Source organism: Apus apus, chromosome 2 (assembly GCF_020740795.1).
Source record: "Apus apus isolate bApuApu2 chromosome 2, bApuApu2.pri.cur, whole genome shotgun sequence".
NCBI classification, from domain to species: Eukaryota; Metazoa; Chordata; class Aves; order Apodiformes; family Apodidae; genus Apus; species Apus apus.
In genome coordinates, this window is record NC_067283.1 from 129,150,184 (window position 1) to 129,170,064 (window position 19,881).

The 19,881-nt window shown below is 39.4% G+C and overlaps 1 protein-coding gene across 2 annotated transcripts; it reads left to right on the forward strand.

The window, feature by feature from the left end:
* The first annotated feature begins 435 nt into the window (after positions 1–435).
* On the forward strand, positions 436–19,561 carry LOC127381460 (carbonic anhydrase 13-like). 2 transcript variants are annotated; one of them, XM_051611810.1, is made up of 7 exons: positions 436–516; positions 6,038–6,235; positions 9,671–9,789; positions 13,089–13,184; positions 14,325–14,387; positions 15,282–15,437; positions 17,779–19,561. In XM_051611810.1, exons 1-7 carry the CDS (start codon positions 486–488, stop codon positions 17,890–17,892), a joined length of 777 nt encoding a protein of 258 aa, XP_051467770.1. In that variant the 5' UTR covers positions 436–485; the 3' UTR covers positions 17,893–19,561. The 2 variants fall into 2 exon arrangements, with proteins under 2 accessions (XP_051467770.1, XP_051467772.1); XM_051611812.1 differs by lacking the exon at positions 15,282–15,437.
* Positions 19,562–19,881: the final 320 nt, after the last annotated feature.

Consider the following 19,881-nt stretch of genomic DNA (forward strand, 5'->3'; position numbering starts at 1 on the left):
GGAGCACAGAGCCCCGCAGCGAGGGCCGGGCAGCGCTGCTCATTCTGCTTGATCTCCCGGGGTACTGGTGGGGGATTAACCCCAGGAACAGACGCTTATTTCCCCGTCTTTTCTTGCCCCACATCCCGTGGCACTTGCGGGGGGCTGGCTGACAGGCAGCAGCTTCGCTCCCTTGGAGCGGTCCCTTAGGAGGTGACACCGCAGCTACCGACCGGCCGCTGCCCCGGAGCCGCCCCGCCGGCGCTGCGCTGCGGGGACGTCGGGCGGCGAGGGGCTGGGGGCAAGCACAGGCACGGAGGGGCCAGGGGGCCGGGGCCGGGCTGGGCTGGGCGGGCGCGGAGCGCTGCAGGCTCCTTATCGGCGCCCCAGCATCGGGGCGTCGCCGCCCGTCGCCTTCAAAGCGGGCGGCGGTGACGGAACCGCCGCCTCTCCCGTCCCGTCCCGTCCCGTCCCAGTCCGTCTCGTCCCGCCAGGAGACCAGAGCCATGCTGCACTGGGGATACGACGAGCACAACGGTAGGGCGGCAGCGGGGGGCGGCGGGCGGCGGGCCGGGGTGCTCCCCGCGGGGCCATCGAGGCGGCCAGCGGGGTAGCCCCGAGGGCAGCTCCCGCAGCTGCGCTGGGCAGCTCCCCAGCCCAGCAGAAAGCTGAATTAGCGGAAATGGTGTCGAGGCTTTGCATCGTAAGACCGAGCAGATTTTTGTCTCGGAATGATGCAAGCCTGCCTGCTGAGAGAGGTGTTCGATGCGTGCGGCATCGCCTGCCAGCCTCGGGTCGGGAGGGGGTTGGCTCTGAGTTGGAAAATTGGTCTGTCTCGTTCCCTGTAAGGGTTTCATTTGCTCGTCTAGTTGAGTAGTTGAATGCACATATCCGCAAATTGTTAGACAGTCACGCTGATCTGCTGTATCGGCGGTGCCTTTCTGTCTTTGGCTGCATTCTGCTTCTGCTGTACGGTGGGAAATACTAGGTCATGGAATCAGTCATTTGAATGTATCACTATGCACCCAAGAGGAGATGCTTCTGGATTTTAGTTGTTTCATGGTTTCCTTAATTGTGTCGGTCTTTGAAGTCCCAAGATGTGCTCATCAGCAGGCTTAAAGACTTTCCTCTGGTTTGCATTTTAAGTCATGCAAACGCTGCTCCCGTGTGCAGACTGGTTCAGAAGTCATGCAAGTAAAAATGAAAGTGCTTTTTGTAAATTGGAGACTCAGCTCTGATAAAGTAAATGGAATAACTTATATTGTCTGTTAAAATATACAGAGAAGTAAAACACCATGCTAATAAAAAAGGAAAGCTATATGTTTGCATATACTGATGCCTATGGGAGTATGCTTCATTTATGTTATTACTTGGAGTTTGGAATACTGTTTGTGCAAGTACTGTCTTTCCTTCCTGGACCTTTTGTTCAATCTTTTCTGTATGGATATACTTTTCCTGAAAAACTGGCTGGTGGTGGATCGCAGTGATGTTGCAATGATTAGGTGTGTTATCTACTGTTGTGCAGTCTACTCTACTCCTCCCCTGAGGACGTAAATGGGTCTTGTTTTTCAAATTTGTTTCTCTCTGTTTTCCAAGAGTGTGGTGGACTTCACCTGCACTGTCCAGATAAGAAACCCACTTTCCCTCCCTTCTCCTACCCCTCCTCCTTTGCTGTCCTCAACTTCTAAAAAGGGGAGGGCAGCAGAATTTCTATCAGGGTGGCCCTGGGCCTTGTTTGAGGCCCCATTTCTCCTATAAAATTTTGTTTACTAGCTCGTGACATATTTGGGGTGGAATTTGATTTTCTCGCTCTCCTCTTCTCTTGGAGCCCCCGGCAGCTGAGGTGGGCAATTCTTCATCAGTCCATCTCCTTTCTCCCACCTCTCACAGGACACTAAAGAGAGGCTTGGATGTCCAACACGTCACTGCTCTTCCCTAGCATCCAGTTTTATTTCTCATCTTTTTCTCTTTTTATGCATTTATTTTATTAGTTTTGCTTGTTTAAGTCTAAGATTAGCTTTTGCAACTAAGGAGATATCAACACAGTGAAATTAATGAAATTTGGTGTGGTCATATATTAAAACTGACTTCCTGAAGAGTTGGAAAGACATCTGCATTCACTCTGAGTTCTGTGTTTGTTACTTGCAGTGCTAAAAGTACTGTTTTTATAAACACAGGGGGGAGAAATGCATTTGCCCCTTAGCGATAATAACCACAACACAATCATTCTGTGTGTTAACTGTCAAATATTACACGTACATGCCTGCATCTGTGTTGTATCTATCTATAAGGATGTGGTCAGACTGGTACACACAGAATTAAATGTTCTCCCCTGCTTTGATGAACACATATCTGAAATGCAAAGAGGCATTATTTTATATCTGTGCAAATCTTGGCCATTGCTCTCCTGCCATTGTTCTTGCCTCACACTTTTGATGGTACTTATTACCTAGCTGCTTAAGGTTCCTGTGAAGAGGGAAGTGTTCTTGCCCCTTCACAGAAATGGTCTGCTTAGTTAACGGGGGAATTGCCTTAGTTAAAAGACAAATCAAGAATCAATTGCCTTCAGTTTACTATTTGTTCAATAAAATATATGGGAAGTACTTACATGTGTTTTACTGCAAAAATGTGTCTTGGTCTACTTACTACTCTAACACTGAGGTGTTTTATAAATAAAAAGGCTTATAAAATCCTTGTTGTGTTATTTTTTTTCTCCTTCCTGAGAATAATTACATAGTTTTGATGTCAGCTTTAAAAAACAGCACTTGATTATAGCCATTTTTTATTTCTTTTTATTAGAGCTAATCTTAGTGCAAGCTAATGTGCAACCAAATTACTTGCTAACCTGTCTTTATAAATAGAAGTATTTTGGATATGACAAACTGGGCAGTGAAATCTTTTTAGGAATAAATGAGGATGTGATCCTGCAAAGGGCAGACCGTACCAAACTACATATAATAACACACTGTCAAAAAACCCCACAACTATTAACTTTTATGTATGTCCTCTATTTATGCAAGTATAGAGGGTATAGAGGGTCACTGCAACTGACCCATATTCTGTGATGTCTCTGCTAGGCTTTTTTGAAGTTAGTCTAATCCTTTGATAAAACTCATCACCTTTAACTCCAGCTGGAGTTTAAAAAAGCACCACTGTTGGGTGCTATAATGACAAGCTCATAAGTCTCTTCCCTATGAGATTCAGTTCATGAACTTAATGTGTGCAGTGCTGGAGGGTACCATTAAGTAGTGATAGCCTAATCTAAAAGTGACAGCTGTGTGTACCACATTTGGTAACTCTGTGTCCAAAATAAAGGCATGCAATCTTCTGGGCAGATGGTTCCGTTTCTTGTCCTAAATCTTAGTCACAACAGCTTTGATTGTAAAGAGCTACTAGGAAATCTCCTCTAGCAAAAGAACATTTTCCCATCAACAGGAGGAAATTTCATAGTTCAAAAATCAGTATATTTGATTCAGCAAATTAAAAAATGAATGGAGGTGAAGCTCTGAGTTACACATTCCTGGTTATGTCTTAAAGTACACATCTAGAAAATTAAACTGTACATTATGTTGAGACAGAGGCATGTAATTCAGATCCAAAGTCAGAAGAAATTTTCATTCTGGAGATCCCACTGGCTTAAATCTGATTGTATGACATGCATTTGAACGTCTTGTTCATGTTCTAACTGTAATGTGTTGCTTTCCAACAGTCACACACAATGTTTCCTTTGGGATGGGATCCATAGTGATGCATTGAGCCATAGTTTTCTTAGACTGGCAAGAGTATGATAATTGTGTGAGACTCCTGGTAGATAATCCAGTAAGGAATACCTCTTGCTATGACCAAGTGATGAAAAACGAGCTGATATTTCTTGATATTTTCCTGTATTTTCTGAAATGTCTTATTTCTGGATGTCTCATGTTACTGACAGATACTTAATCACCAAAGCAAAAGATTAGTTTGGTCATCTTGCTAAGGACAAATACAAAAGCAGGTTCAATGTCTTTTTAGAAGTGAAGTTTATTGTTGAATAGTTAGCTACTGCCAGAATCACAGCCTTGGGTCCTCTTTTTGGCATATTCATATTATTTATTAATCCAAATAATTCATATTATTTACTGTACCATAACTACTTGCTGCTGAGTTGGAGCAATGGGGCCAATAATTATATTTTGCCTTTCCTCAGTTTAGGAATATCCTAAGCATTAAAATTAAGTAGCAGTAAGCTTTTTCTAAGCATCCTAAATCACAGCAGTTGGTTAGATATAAATGATGGAACGGTGCTTCTTTAATTCATAAAATTATACCTTATGTCTCTAACTACAAGGTCCTAGGATCTAAACACAATTAATTAAACAAAATTATATAGTGATAAACTGTATGTAATTAAAATATTGAATGGATTTGATGATGATTTGTGAAGTAAGAATAATTCAGTTTAAACAGCTTTATGTCTCAAACAGAAGGATTTTTATCTTCTGCCTTAGAATTGGTTTCCTTAATGAGTTTAGTTAATGAAGTCATTAAAAAAAAGGACTTTTAAAAAAAGTAAAGTCTGAAGACCCTTGCTTTTGTTCTACCTAGGGCTTAGGTCTTATGGTAGTCTTCAAAAGCTGCTCCTTCCTTATTGTATTTTTTGGTGCTGCTCAGAGGAGAGTGGGGTGCCGCCCAGGTGGTTGTGCAGGCGGCTTCCCTACGGCACTGTGGGACTCTGATTTATTGCAGAGGTGCTTGGGTTATTTTAGCACCTGTGAGTTTCTGAGCTATGTTCACTTCTATTGAAGTCAAGGAGAGAAAAATATCTGACAACTTTTGATGTTAGGCTATTAATCACAGCATTAATACATTTTAATCCTTTTTTGTCATCATGTTTATTTACATCCTAAGCCATCTGGAAAGACCAAAACCAACAGGCCGATTTTGAGATCAATTGCCTTCAATATAGGGAGTTAGGAGGATTTCCAGTGATGCAGATTTTATAAGATCATGTTTTGATGTTAATATTTAAGTTTTTCTCTTATCAAGTCTCTCTTAGTTGATTTATTATGCTTCTTACCCATAATAAGCCTGGAGGAAAAATAACAGCTTTGCTTTTTATGATACTGAAAGTAGCCCTGCAGACTTTTCCCTTACCTTACCCTCTTTTCCATCCTGAACCTTGTTTGATATCTTTACCTTACAGAACATATGCCCCAAGGAATTTATTGTTCCTATTTTTCCTCTATGATCTCTTTCTGCATGGTTTATTATTCAAATACAGTTCAACGATGTCACATTTATTCTTAATGGGGACTCTCTGATGTTTAGTAGACAAGAACAGATACCTCACACATCTCACCAATGAAGCTTTTCTTACTGTTTTAGAATGGCATTTGCCATTTTTCTAATATCCATATTGTTGATTTACAGACACAATGCTTTTTATCAGACTTTTGGCTGAGCTTGCATGGATAGAGGAAGGTTAACTCCAGATCACTAGTACTGCTTAACAGATTCTTTAGCGTGTTCATTTCTAGCTAAATCTGGTGAAAGGTGGTACAAATCTGTGTCTGGAAGATCGGCTCTCATTTATCAGCAGGAGGTAGTAGAAACCCAAGCCTCGCAGAGGCACCACTGTCCTGAGTGTTCCTGTCCTTAGCCATGTTTTTGTCAGCACTCTAAGTGTGCTTGTATGTGTATGTGTGTGTAGACTTTATGGTTAGAGGGTGACTCTCTTGTCTTGTGATAGCTGGTTTGCAGGGTTCATGTGTTGGGAGGAGGTGATAGGTTGTGCGGCGCTGCTTAGGTTACATTAAGTAAACAGCTACCTACTACATGGCCTATGTGGCCTTGTTGAAAGGCCAAATTCAGTTGGATGCATCATGCAAGGTCGATAAAGGGCTTCTGAGAACTGCTGTTGCAATGTGGAGCAGCAAAAGTACCTGAATATCTTGATCTGTGCTTTTCTGGTGCATGCTTTTTGAATTTAAAAGATGCAAACAGTAACAATTCAAGCAAAGTCTTCTTTTATTCAAAGCAGGGCTCTGCCATCAGTTTAGACTTCTCCAATGTGTTGCAGGGCCTGCCCACTGGAAGGAGGTATTTCCTATTGCTAATGGAGACCGTCAGTCACCCATCGACATCAAAACTGAGGAAACCAAGTATGATCCCTCTCTTCGTCCTCTAAATCCGAATTACGATCCAGCTTCTGCTAAAATCATCCTTAACAATGGGCACTCTACCAGTGTGGAGTTTGATGACACCGTCAACAAATCAGGTTTGTTCCTTTCCTGTTGTACTGTGTCTTCTTCCACTGCTTTCTGGATAGAGTACATACAGCCTGGGCATGTCTCCCTGCAGGGTATGAACTCCTCAAACAGTAAGATACTGCTCCTCCAGATGAGAGATTCCTTTTTTTTGTTTTGTTTTTGTTCTGTCTTTCAGCATGAAACAATGTGGGAACATATTTGGACATGAGTTTGAGGTTGTGTTTCTCAGACAGGACTAAGATTCTGCTTTCACAGTGATGGTTTGGTCCACCCCAACCAGCTAGATGGTGCCAGCTTCCCTGTTTGAACAGTGTGTGTGCAATTTCTCAAATGCTGCTCTCTCTCACTGCAGATGAATCCTTTGTGTCTCATTACAGGTTCATTCCACCTGAATCACTCAAGTCTCTTATCTGACTTTAGCTGCAGGTTTGGTTATATATTTTTTCCATTTTTACAATCCATACCTGGACTTCTTGTGTCAGGAAAGAGCTAATACAGAACAAATGAAATATATCCCAAGTGGTCCCCTTTCTTCTCTGAAAAGTGTTATTGCCCAGTCTTTCATAGGAGGATGTAACTTGCCTTTTTGGAAGGAATAATTCTTATGTAGAAGTTATCTGGTTTAACATAGGCTTTGTCACGTTAATGCCTTAATCTTTAAAGCCTTTTCTTGGATGGTAGGCAAGCTAGCACACCTTGCCTTAAAACTGTAGAACTGCAGCTTCTATGAGCAATAGATTAGTCTTGTGGTTGATGGGGCTTAGCTGAGGATCCAAGCCCCTATGGTGCCTTCACAAGGGTCAAAACCAGAGGAGGCCTGATTTGTGATCACTCTGTTCCTTAGTCCTGAGGAACTACTGGCTTATAGTGGCAACAGGGAGAGATCTAGATGGAGGCAGCATCGTACTTTGCTTTCCTGGACAGTCTTAGTTTAATTCTTAAATTTCCTGTCAATACAAGCAACACTGGCTGTTGCCTGAAAGCCATCAGCTGACCATCAGTGATCTGGTCTGAACTCACGGGACTTCCCAGAATTAATCTCTGCTTGAAGCCTAGTAGGCATGTGTGAACTAAAGCACATCTCTTAGAAAAACATGCATATCTTGATTTCAAAATTTCCAGCGATGATGAACCTACCAGAACCTTTGGTAAGTTGTTCCAATTGTTCATTACCCTAACAATTAAAAAAATAGAAATTACACTTTATTTCTGGTGTAATTCAGTCTTTAAACTACTATTTTTTAAATTTTTTGTTTAAGTAATAAATATGAATATAAATACACCGACAACTTCTTCAACTTTTTAACTCCATCCATGAAGTGACAGGCCCTGAACATAGATTTTCTAAGCCCTACATTTCTGTAGGCTTACAATGGCACCCAAGGAGTGGTAATGTGATCCTCTTCTTACTGCTTTCCTCAGGCCTCATCTCCAAGGATATAGTTCATGTTACGGCAAAGCACTGACAGATGTTGATTAGGAAATAAACAACTGTAATCCCCAGTCTCTTTCAGGAGACTTAGTATCTGCTCTGTGTGGACTAGATTCTTCAGTCCACATATATAGCTTTACATTTTGGCCATTGTCAAGCTTTACTTATTCAAGAATTCAAATTCTTATGTATCCATAAATTGAGATTTTCACTGTTTTTCCTAATATTTGTCACTGACAAATTTTATCAGTAATGTTTTTGTTTTCTTTCAGGTCATTGATCAAAAAATACTGAATTTTCTAGGGCCAAAATTTGGCCTCTGGGGCACCCCTGTGAAGTAAGCACTCCTGCCATATGGTGGGTTTATGGAAAAAATAAAATAAAATAAAATTAATTGGTACTAAATACATTGGCATCTTTCAATACATTGTTAACTGATTTCCATGTGAACTATTTCTTCACTTTGGCCAGCATTGTAACTGGACTGTCAAGGCTGCAACTGTTTGTGTAGTTCTTTTTATCCTTTTGGCTACCACATTAGCTGCATTCTCTGGAATTGGTCGATTGGTGTTTCAAAGACCTCTTCTCCCAGTTCTTTTCAAACTTTGAGGTGCTGATATTTGCCAGAAATAGCTTCTGACTGACTCAATTACTGTTGGAATGGAAGGGTTTTACCATCACTGTATGGTAAATATGGCACAAATACATCATCACACCATTTTCCACATTTCTCAGCAGAAATATTTCATTGAATGGTTCACATCATTTTTTTTCCCCTCAGCCAGTTGGAACACCAATCTTCACACATTTCTACGATCATTTGCCTCCAAGTTTTCATTCCTTAAAAGAAGGAATTTGCTTTAGGAGTGCCATTCCCCATCTGCTTTGTTAACTAGGTTTATAGGCTCTGTAAAAGCATGGTTTTGAGTTGAATTTTTAAGGAGACCAATTATTTTTCCCCGCAGATAGACAGTTCTAGCTCCTTTTCATTAGCCGGGCTACTTGTTTTAGTAGATAAGCAACTTAGGAAATTCTTTTATCTTTATTTGATGGTATTTTGTTCCTAACAAAGTCTAGGTTTTGGACTAAACTTAGAAGAGAGAGAAAATTACTATTGTCCTCCCCAGTGCTCTTAATTTAAAAACCATATGGTTAAAGTTCCCATCCTTTCCCCTTAAATTCTCTGTAATGAGTCAGTAAACCAGCCCAGACTAATTCCCAAACCCTCAGAGGAGATACAAAGCAAGGAGAGTGAGGTGATTTGTTCTGAGGTGGATAAGGAATCTCTCTGAATGTGATTTGCATTCAGGTCTCCTTGAAGATATAGGTTCCAGTTCTGATTAGCAAAAGGTGACCATTTGCAAAATCAAAACAATTAAAAGCCCACCCATATGCATGCTAAATTGAAATAAATGGCTAATTAGTGCCAGTAATATTGCAGTTGTACAATACCTATATGGTGCTGACTTAATTTTATGTAAGATAATACATGCTCCTTTTTCTCAGACTTCAATTTGATGTAACTTGATCTAGCTGCCAGTGACAGAAAAAGCCTTGAAAACTTTTTTAAGCTCCACCTATTTCCATTTCAAAGAGGGTAAGAAATTCTGTTCTCATAATTTTCTGATCCTCCCTTTTACTCCTAAAACCTGTTTTTTAAGTTTAATACCACAGTGATCCTTCTAAATACATTTAAGAAAGGAAACCACTTGCAAAATAGAAATATTTTTCTGTCTTACGAGAAATATCCAGCCCACAGCAAAACAATTCTAACAACCTACCCTTTTGTGGGCCATCACCCACTAATCTACACATAAATACATTTTTGAAAGTCATATGCTGAAAAAGTGAGGATTTCTCTAGTACTTCAATGAAATGGGAAGCCATCTGAGAAAGCTTATCCGAAAGAGTAGGGGACTGTTCAAAGTCTGTAGTATGGTGTGAAGTTAGAGGATGAGGGCAGCAGTTTCCGTTCCTGCAGTGAAGCCTTTTCCTCTGCTTGGGTTTGCAGTGCTGACTGGGGGGCCACTCAGTGGGACCTACAGGCTGCGCCAGATTCACTTCCATTGGGGATCCAACGATGAAGCTGGCTCTGAGCACGCAGTGGACGGGATGAAGTACGCCGCAGAGGTAAGGCTTTACATGGAGTCATCTGCACCTCTAAGCTTGTGACTAGTTTTCCATTATAAGAATTATGTTGCCCCTCTTCTTCCCGCTGTTCGTTCTACCCCCATTTTACCAAAAGACAAGTGGTCTTCCTGAAGTGTTGCACGTTTGGTCCTTTCTCGAAAGAGAACGTATTTGAAAGCTTTGGAGAGGATTAAAAAAGGAGTACAGAAGACAAGAGCTTGATCAGAGCAAGACTTAATGTTCAAGAGTTATTTTTAAACTTTGTCTTTCATTGTCTCTTCCTTGGAGAATATTTTTAAAGTCAGCTTCAGTTACAAACCACAGAATTAGTTGATTTGGGGCCTGTGCAGTGTAAAAATTATGCAGGACTTAGGAGGGTTGCATTTTGTGGTGCTTTTGGCAATGTGATGATTATGACTTCCTTTGAGAACTGCACCTTAATATCTGTGGGGTGCCTGCTGCCTCTGGAGGGACTGCATTTCATTGGAGGTAACATGCCCCAGGGAGAAGTGCACTGTCTGCTCTGGCATGGAGAGTTTCCTCCTGCTCTGACTCCTTCGGTGCGTTTGAGTAACCTACAGTAAAAAGTAGTCTGTGTCTCATTCCTCTTTGCAAATGGAAGGAGCATGGAGTATTTTGATGAAACTGAGATCTTTAACAAGTTCAGACAGTGAAGGATTTTCTGGGGTTAAAAAGAAGTAAAAAGTATAAAAATAAAATGGTAATGGACAAATTAAAGGCATAATACTGAAGAAGAAAAAAAAATTAAATGTATGCAGAATGATGTGATCAGATTTTGCTGGAAATGCTATAAGAGATGGTGGTCAGAAAAAAAAAAAAACAACAAACAGTTTTCTAACACTAATGGGGAAAAGTGATATTTGCAGTGTTTAAAGGCTTATGTTTTCCACAGGAACCAGGTGAGACGGAATATAAAGAATTAATAGAGGTGCTTTAAAACCATTAAGTACCAAAACCAAATTTCTAGCTGAGAAAACATTTTTTTTTTTCTCATCTGAGAAACCAAATGGAAGGAGAAAATATCTGAATTTCTAGCCAGTCTAAAAACCTTTCCACTACCTGTTGGTTGGGTAACCCTCCACAAGAAGCTCTCTAGATGGCTTTGGGATAAGAAACTCAGAATTAAGATCAAGGCTTACGAGCACTGTTCACACAAAAGAGAACACCTCTGGAGAAGACATGAAGATTATTTCAGTGCTCACCTTCATAAGGAAGATGTGTAAGATTTGAAGAAGAAGCGTCAGCCAAATCAAAGAAAGAATGAGTATATAGGTAAAGAAGACTGCAAGGTTCAGCACCCTATTCCCACCAGGAAGCAGAAGGAATCCATGGCTCCATTCTTTGTGACAATGTATGGTCTGATCAAGGTCTCTTCACAAGCTGCAGTGACAGAGCGGTGGTAAGACGGGATATATTCCTTACAGAGAAGTCACAAGCCATTGAGAATGGGGCTGTACCCAAAAGTGTTTCACAGCTCTCTTTGGGGGTTTTCATTTTTAGGGGGGTTGGCTTGGGGTTTCTTTGGCAAAGCTATGAGGGAGTGGGCTTTATTTAGTTGCGAGAATTTTGCTTTCTGTTCTGTGTTGTTTTTTTTTCTTTTTAAAAAATCCACAATAAAAGTAAATTCTGACTGAGAGTATCTGTTTCCTTTTTGTGTATCTAAAAATGTAATTGTTTAAAAGCTGTTCAATGTAGTTTTTATGAACTTCTAATAGTGAGTGGTACAGGCACTGTGAGTTCCAGGATACTAATGCATCTGCAAATGGTTTAGTGGGCTGTGTTCTCCTCGTGGTTTAGCTTATAGTATTTTTAGCAACTTTCCTTCAAGGATCTCTGAAGCTGTGAGAAAGCATGTGTTTCATTGTGAGCATGCATGTGTTATTATTGATTTCAGTGGGATTCCTTACTTGCGGGAAGTAGTGTCTCAGCATTTCAGAGTCCAAGTGCTTAACAAACATTAATTTTACCCTGTAACATGAAGCAATGGCTCTGCTTTACAGATACAGAAAAATTAAAACTCCTAGAGGTGAGGCAAGAACTTAGATTTAGAGTAAAAAACTTCACATTCCTAGATTCCTATCTCAACCACACAGCTATGTTGTTTCCCATAGAAAGCCTTTAAAGCAAGTTCCAGCTTTCCTAAATTGCTCTTTCTTTAGAGGTCTTGAAGTGCTGTGTTCCAAAAACAAGACTTTTTTTTTCAGGGATTCATCCCAATTTCAGTAATTTGGTGGAGCTGCTTTTCAGCATGCCTGAAGAGTAAAAGTTCAAAGTCTGAAAAGATGGTCACCAATTTTAGAAAAGCCAATCCCATGCCCTGTTTCTGACCCTCTCATTCCTTATCTAAAACCTATGGGTAGTAAGATTTTCTAATCCACTGAGGACTTCTCGAAGTAATTAATGTTTGTGAAGTACTTAGTCTGAAGCACTGTATGTGTATGTGTGTTGTCTCCAATTTGGCAGTCGGATCATTGCTCTAGGCTTGGATGTCCTGGTGCTTTCCAGGAACCAGGAGTTCCCACTGCAGAGCGTGGCCAGGATTTAGAAAATGACTTAGCAGAAGGGACTGAGGCAGTATGGGGGTAGACATCAAGAGGTTTTCTTTTCCCCACCTGGCTATGTGGTGTCTTTAAGCTGCTTAAACAACTACCACAAGACAGTTCCAGAATAATATGCATTGGAAAAGTAAATACTCAAACTTGAGATAATCAAGCTGCTTGTAGATGTAATCACAGAAAATGACATTTCAAAAGTATTGAAATTTTGATGTTCAGCTTAAACTAAACAAGGGAAAAGGGGTCAGTGCAAGTTTAACGTGTTCCTGCCTATTTTCTAGCTATTTATGTGGCTGATTAATGTTACTGAAAGTTTGATCAAGGAAAAAGAGGAGCAAAATAAGGATGACATCCTCATGATTTTCAATCACTTTTTAAAATCAGCTATACTAAAAATGGATTTAAAAGCTTTAGTTATATAACAATGGGGTATCTTGTCTTAGCTTCTCTGTTCAAATTCTGGGGACCCAAAAGCAGTTTGCCAGGCACTGTGGTGTGCTGATCACTTTTAGATTTTTAATTATCCCATCCAGTGGAAATGCCCTTGCCATTTATGTGAACCACATTCTTACCATTTTAATTAAATATATGCATTTAGAAAATTGAATTGCTCTGAATACAGACGAGTGAACTAGACTATCAAAGCCAGTAAATTTGCAGTATTAATTTGTGATTCTTTTTGTTCAGCTGGAGTTGATGCTGTCTGTGTCTCTTGCTTTTCAGCTTCATGTGGTCCACTGGAACTCGGAAAAATACTCCAGTTTTGTTGAGGCAGCTCGTCAGTCAGATGGATTAGCAGTCATGGCTGTATTTCTGAAGGTAAGAAAAGAAATGCCTCAGCCCTAATAAATCTGAATTATGAGCCCAAAGGGATAATGGCGATGGTTAATATAAACATTGCTAAAGAGATACTTGTTTTATATGGGCATTACATTTTAGTTTTTCTTTCATGCTGTTTACTTTCCAATTTAGAAAGCTGTGCTTCCTTGAAGATTAAAAATACCAGATCAGTAGATTTTCAAAACAGTGAAACTCTTCAGTGTGCCTAGTCTGCATTTCGGTATCACATACGATGTGGAACTTAATTCATCTGTTCCTATATAGATCCCAATACCTTGTGCCTGACTACCAGGTCTGTTTAGGAGAGTGATCTGATTTGGTTCAAATGCTTCTTTCTTTGTTTCTGTGCTGACAGTTTCTTTTGAAAACTCAAAAATCCTCCACCCCAGAATCTGGAGAATTGCCTTGTAATTGTTATGTACCTCTTTGCCTCCTGCACATGTTGTAAGATAAAATTAAACTCTTGCAACAGCTTCATTGTCTTATGTACATAGAAGCAGTTGGAGAATTTACACAATCCATGACAAAGGACAGAGCTTTGGTCAAATCTGTAGTTTCTTTCTGACTGCTGAAGCTTCCTGGCCACAGCTAGTGCTGGTGCTGGTGCAGGTATAGTCAGCAAGCTATTAGTGCAGTTGCAAAGCACTTCTTCAGTAATTCTGTCTTTCCAGTTTACATTAAATGAATCAAGCTACGTTTCACTGCATTTCTTGGCACACAGATTCTGCTTGAGTTATGTAAGGATGATATTTTCACTGTTTTAAGCAACTTAAATTTCAGATGTAAGCCTGAAACTTGTAATATTCTGCATATAAAACATGAAAAATAAATTGTTATTTATTTCCCTGCATTGTAAAGTTCATGGTTCTTCTGTAGTTGAAATGATTACTAAAAGTAGCCAGAATAAATATTGTGAGCAAGAGAGGGGGTATTCTTACAACCAGTACTAGTTATAAGGACCAGGCAGTCATAGGCTCCTACTCACAAAAAACATCAAATCTCACAGTCATTTAAATAAAGTTATATAAAACAATTTCATTATGCATTTTGTTTTGGATGATTTATTTTTGCTGTTTTTCTCTGGACCGCAAGTGTTTATTTTTTCTCTGGTGTTAATAGATTGGTGAATGTAACCCTCAGCTGAAGAAGATTACAGACCGCTTGGACACCATCAGAATCAAGGTGAACAAATGCTTCTAAAAGAACACTAATGCTGGTGGTTGCTTTTGTTGTTTTGTTTTTTTTGGTAACCTGGCTGCTGCTTCCTTCAGCTTTGTGTTCCCTAGTTTCATAGCTATACACATCTAACTCTAATCTGGGACAGTTCAGGAGCAGTCTTGGCAGGTAAAGTTGAAAACTAAGCAGAAAAAGAATAATTTTTATACAATAAGGGATCAGAGGAAAAAGGTAATTCCTCAGATAACCTGACCTCTGACAAATCTACTGCTGTGAGAATATTAAAAGGAGAATAAAATAATTTATGGAAAGCTGTGAAAAAGATGAGGGAAAGGTTTCCTTCCCTGTTTTGCTGAGCTACAGGGTGAGAAATAACCTCCTGAAGAGTGGTCAGCCAGACTCATACTTGTACAGGCAACTCTGGCCTGATAGCAGGAACAGGGAGAAAAAGTAACCCATGGGCCAGGGAGGAGTGAGTAGGGAGGGCAGCAGGATAAGGGACCTGCTGGGTTACTTACCATAAATTCCACCTTGAAAGTCTGACATCTGACCTCTCTCCCTCCAACCTCCATCCCATGACCACTTATAGCTGTGGGGAGACTATGCTAACACAGTCTTTGATGGTGTCCTTGCTGGCGGCAAAGCTGTCACAGAGCTTAAGACCTCATCAGAAGGGCACTGTCTCTCCTGCTGTAAACATCCAGGATGCTGCCAGCCCACCTCATAGTGGAAAAAAACCCTGCCTCCTTTTGCATGACCTATCTTGGCCTCTTGCTTTTTAATAACATTGACCCCCTTTCTCCCCCCCTCTTTTTAACTTTGTGTAAGAATTATTTTTTCTAAATATATTTAATCTAGAACCACCATGAGTTGTTTTGTTTTGTTTTCATTTCTTTCAAGGGTAAAAAAGCACTATTCACAAACTTTGATCCTAGCTGTCTGCTTCCCAAGTCCCTGGACTACTGGACTTATTTTGGCTCTCTCACTGTTCCACCTCTTCTTGAGAGTGTCATATGGATTGTTCTGAGAGAGCCCATAAGTGTTTGCTCTGACCAGGTACTTTTTAATTTTTCACTGCTATAGAAATGTTGCTTCCGTAAGACTTGAAATTGTAAATGCCACCCAAATATGCATATTTTTTGCAGACCTTGGCATTGTATCCCTTATCTAATTTTCAAAGGACGACAAGTGTCTATCAGATTTATCCTGATGACTTGTAGCCTCTCTTTGCATAATAGCTATTTATTATCAATTTAAAATAAATAGATAGATAGATAGATAGATAGATAGATAGATAGATAGATAGATAGATAAAAATATCACATACTCTAAAAATTAATAATAAAAAATAACCCATAGGAAACTTACAGAAATAAAGGTTCTGGTGACACTTAAAAATCCTGGAATTCTACTCAATTAGAGTACTTGCTTATCCTGCTCAAACGTCTTATCTGGCATTTTTATTTGGCAATCAGTAGCAAATTTCTTCTTGCATTCCAGATGTGTAAAGCTTGGTGAATCTACTAGAATAATGAAAAGCAAATAAAGTTGTAGTAAGTTAGTTTTTGTGTTAGACTATCTTAAGAAAAGTGTGATGCTACCTAACAGTGTACTTAGGTAGCGTCATGCTATATATTAATGCTGCAACAGTGACACCCAGTGGGCTGATCATCTGAGGTATAACGAGTTTTCCCCACTGGAGACACTGAAGTCTGTCATATCATAGTTTCTAATATTGGATGTTGATACGTATGCCACCTGCAATATGCTAGCAATATTCTGGGCACACTGTAGCCCTTAAGATTTTTGTACCACAGCATTTCTCTCATTCATGGTCAGTATTACAAACACCTCAGAAACTTCAATACCCTAGGTCACATCCTCGTCAGAAATGGTGACTTCAGTCTTTGCACAAAAAACTGTTCGGACAGTTCACCGAATGGATACTGGTTAGTCAGGAGACCTAAAATTCTGTTTGTAACTGATTTTGAGTCATGTATTTGCTCAGTGTGTGTGGTTTTTTCATCTGTATTCATTCCCCACTCCCCTCAATCTGGCTGGGATTGAAAAATTGTGTTAGGACATCAGCTTCCCAAAGACAAGCCATTATTTAGGTTAAAAGTTTATTATTTGGGCTAATATATACCTAATACATTCTAAAATGTGAAATACTGTATGCAAGCACCCATGTGTACTAGGTTAAAAAAAACATGGTGTTGGAAACCATGTTAAAATACAGTGATTCTTCACTAGTCATTTTTCACAGACTGTAGCTATATCATATGTTTTAAAGTATAAATGTGCTATATTCTTAAAAATATAAGAATGCATGTAGCTAAAAGTGTTTGTTTCAAGTAATGTCCACCATTGTGATCAGTCATCACCATGACTGATACTGTTTTGCCATTTAATTTTATTTCTCAAGTTTGTGTTCTTCGGGGCTTTACAGTTTACTACCTACATTTTGGTGCACTTTCCAAATTGAAAGAAATTTAAAAGGAATATTAATTTTTTTAGAAACTCACAGGGAGTCTGAATTTCAAATGTTATCTTTATAATGGGGTGAAATAAGATAATATGGACTTCTTTGCTCTAATGCAGTTAAGATGCAATGTGCTGTACAACTAAATGCTCTATTATAATGGAATTATTTTTGTGCTGTTCTACCCTTGGTAGCCTAGAAGGGAGGTAAGTTAGTGTATAGAAATAGCAAATATTGGAAATACTAGAAATTAGACAAAATACTAAACTTCAGGTCAGAAATCAGACTCAGATTTCCCGAGGTTTAGGCATGGAGTTCTGATCTGGGTTTCTGCTGAGGTATGAATAACTGCTTGTTCTGTGTCTTCACAAGGGAAAAATTTGGAATCTCTCCTGGTTTGAGTACATTTTTAATAAATGAAAAGTGCTAATTACAGAAGCTTTCTATAACACCACACCTACAATTCCAGGTTAATTTTGAATATACTCTTTGAACAAGAAGACATACACAGGTGCACATGAGTCTGAATTTTGACACAAAACATTCCAGAATCTCTAAACTATAAAAATCAATCAATCAATCAAACAAAAAGGTCCCCGGTTTAGATCAGGCTATGAAAGGCAAAGTGTGAATATAGGAAACAAATTATCCTTATGCACAGTTTCATTCTGACACATATTTTGAGAGATTTTATCAGTAGTCACTTGTAAGAAATGGTGAAATTGCCATTTCTCACATGCCATAGAAAAACACAGGTCTATTCTTCCTGGAAGTATCTTTAATATTTTTATTTAATTTAATATCTTTATTATCTTAAATAATTTAATATCTTTAATTTTTTTAATATTTTAATGCTTGTTCGTTAGTGCGAGGGTGATGCTTTTCTGCTGAACCTTATGTCTCTTTTGATTGCAGCTAGCCAAATTCCGCAGCCTCCTGAGCACTGCTGAGGATGAGGTTGCTTGCTGCTTGCTGAGAAACTACCGGCCTCCCCAGCCTTTAAAGGGACGAGAAGTCAGAAGGAATTAAAGAAGTAAAGCCGGAGTGGTCTCCCTCTGAAACCGAAGGCTGAATTAATAGTTACCATACTATGTGATTTTTAAATATTTTTTGTGAGTTGTTTTATCAAATAGGTATTGTTTTATTACTGATTACCATGCAGCCACTTCTCACAGAGAAGTATGTCCTGAGTTGTTGCGGGTTCATCAATGTGAACAAGTCTGACTGTGTTTGAGTGTGTTGGTTTGGGAGCACGGAGGTGTTAGCGTTGCATGCACAGAGGGCCGTGCTAAGTGTCAGGGTCAGATGTGGGGAAGGAGATGTCCAGACTTTGCCACCACATTACTTAACAGGATCCCTGATATTAATGGCAGGAAGGGATTTTCTGGGATTATTCTTCTGGTCTCTGACATAACATTTAGCTTCTATGTAAGACTTCCCACAGTAATTTTCAAGAAAAAAAATATTAAAGGCTGATATAATTTCATTGCTGACTTCTGCAATGCCATACTTACCTCCTAGAAAAAGCAGTAAAGACTAATAGCGTTTAAGTAAAACAGGTATTTATGCCAGCCTGTTATTTGGACTGTTATTTGGTAGCAGTAATGATGTACTGATTGATTCTTTTTTTTAAAAAAAAAGCAAATAGTAAGGATTTAGTATATTGCAGGATGGTATCACGTGGATTAGGGATTCCTGAGTTCCACCACATATAGGGATGAAATTGTCCTGAAAACTGCAAACTGCAATGTGGAAGGGCACATAGTGAACTGTTCCTAAATCCAGTCTGTTGCACTTGGGGAACAATAAGGGATTGTAACACTATATCCACGTAGATCAGACTCCTACCACTTAAAATCAAGAGGCAGCGGTACCTGTTGCTTCAGACTTTTTCCTACTAGACACTATGCACACTCCTGTGAGAAACACACACTGTATACCTCGTGCTCTGCAGTGGAGCTCAGCACTACTCAGGTATGTAATGCTTCCTAGGTACTGGCTGATGTTCTGCTGTCATAGCTGAACTTAATGGGCTGCATTTATATTCCAAGACCAAAGACAGCAGTTAGAGCAAACCAAAGAAATCAGAATCAATTTAATATCTTGTGAATGATCAGCCCTCAATAACAATGTGTTGAAATTTCTGTCTTTATAAATAGATTTGAGCCTGTGTTTCTCTCAGGAACTTTTGTTATCTGAATATAATAGTTTGTTTTATTTTTAATCAACTGGCCATAGGATGTAGCTTAGTATAGGATTAGATTTGCCCTCAGACTGTGAGAACTAACTACATAGTGAAAACCAGTGATACTGAAAAGGGAAGCTAGAGGTTTCATGGGCAGCAACTACCATCAATCTCTGTAGTACTTCTGGTCAGCTCATCTTCCATGACTGCTCACCATTCATTTGTTTTTTAATAGGTTTTATAGGCTGTGCCTTTTACCTCAACAGGTCTTTTTATCTTAGATGGACAAACATGAGGGAAATCACAATCAGGATTGACTATATACCTTCTTGTAACTGAATAAATTAGATTTTTATATATATATTTTATAGCTTAGTTTAAGATAGTTGGATTTTTTGTTTGTTTTCTGCTCCCCAGAATATAGCTATTATTGCTGCAAAACCTCTCAATGCCTTCTGAATGTTTTCTGTAGGAAAGAATACAAATAGGAGAAATAAAAAGCATTTGGCTGCAGCAGCAGGTACAAGTATCAACCAAAGGGGAAAATCCTGCAGGCAGTTTTTGTTTTCTGGCATAGGGAGAAGAATGCTGCTGAGAAGACCTCAGGTTGGTTCTTTCTGAATGAGAATGTCTGGAAAGTGTGCATGGAGAGAGTGGGAGTGTGTTGCGTGTTTTCACACCCTTTTTTAGACATAGTGTTGGATCTGATATGTTTCCATGTCATGGGAGTAGCTGCAGAACATGAACAAAATGTTTACAGATTGCACGAACATTGCATCAGAAGAGAAAGCAATAAGGCTACTGCTTCATATCAGAAACAAAATATTTACATG

What these genes read in the sequence shown, in the direction of transcription:
- LOC127381460 (XM_051611810.1), top strand. Translation starts at nt 486, where the DNA reads ATGCTGCACTGGGGATACGACGAGCACAACG. An exon ending in TCATGGCTGTATTTCTGAAG is followed by an intron (nt 13,185 to 14,324) that starts GTAAGAAAAGAA and finishes TGGTGTTAATAG; the next exon opens with ATTGGTGAATGTAACCCTCA. An exon ending in TAAGTGTTTGCTCTGACCAG is followed by an intron (nt 15,438 to 17,778) that starts GTACTTTTTAAT and finishes TTTTGATTGCAG; the next exon opens with CTAGCCAAATTCCGCAGCCT.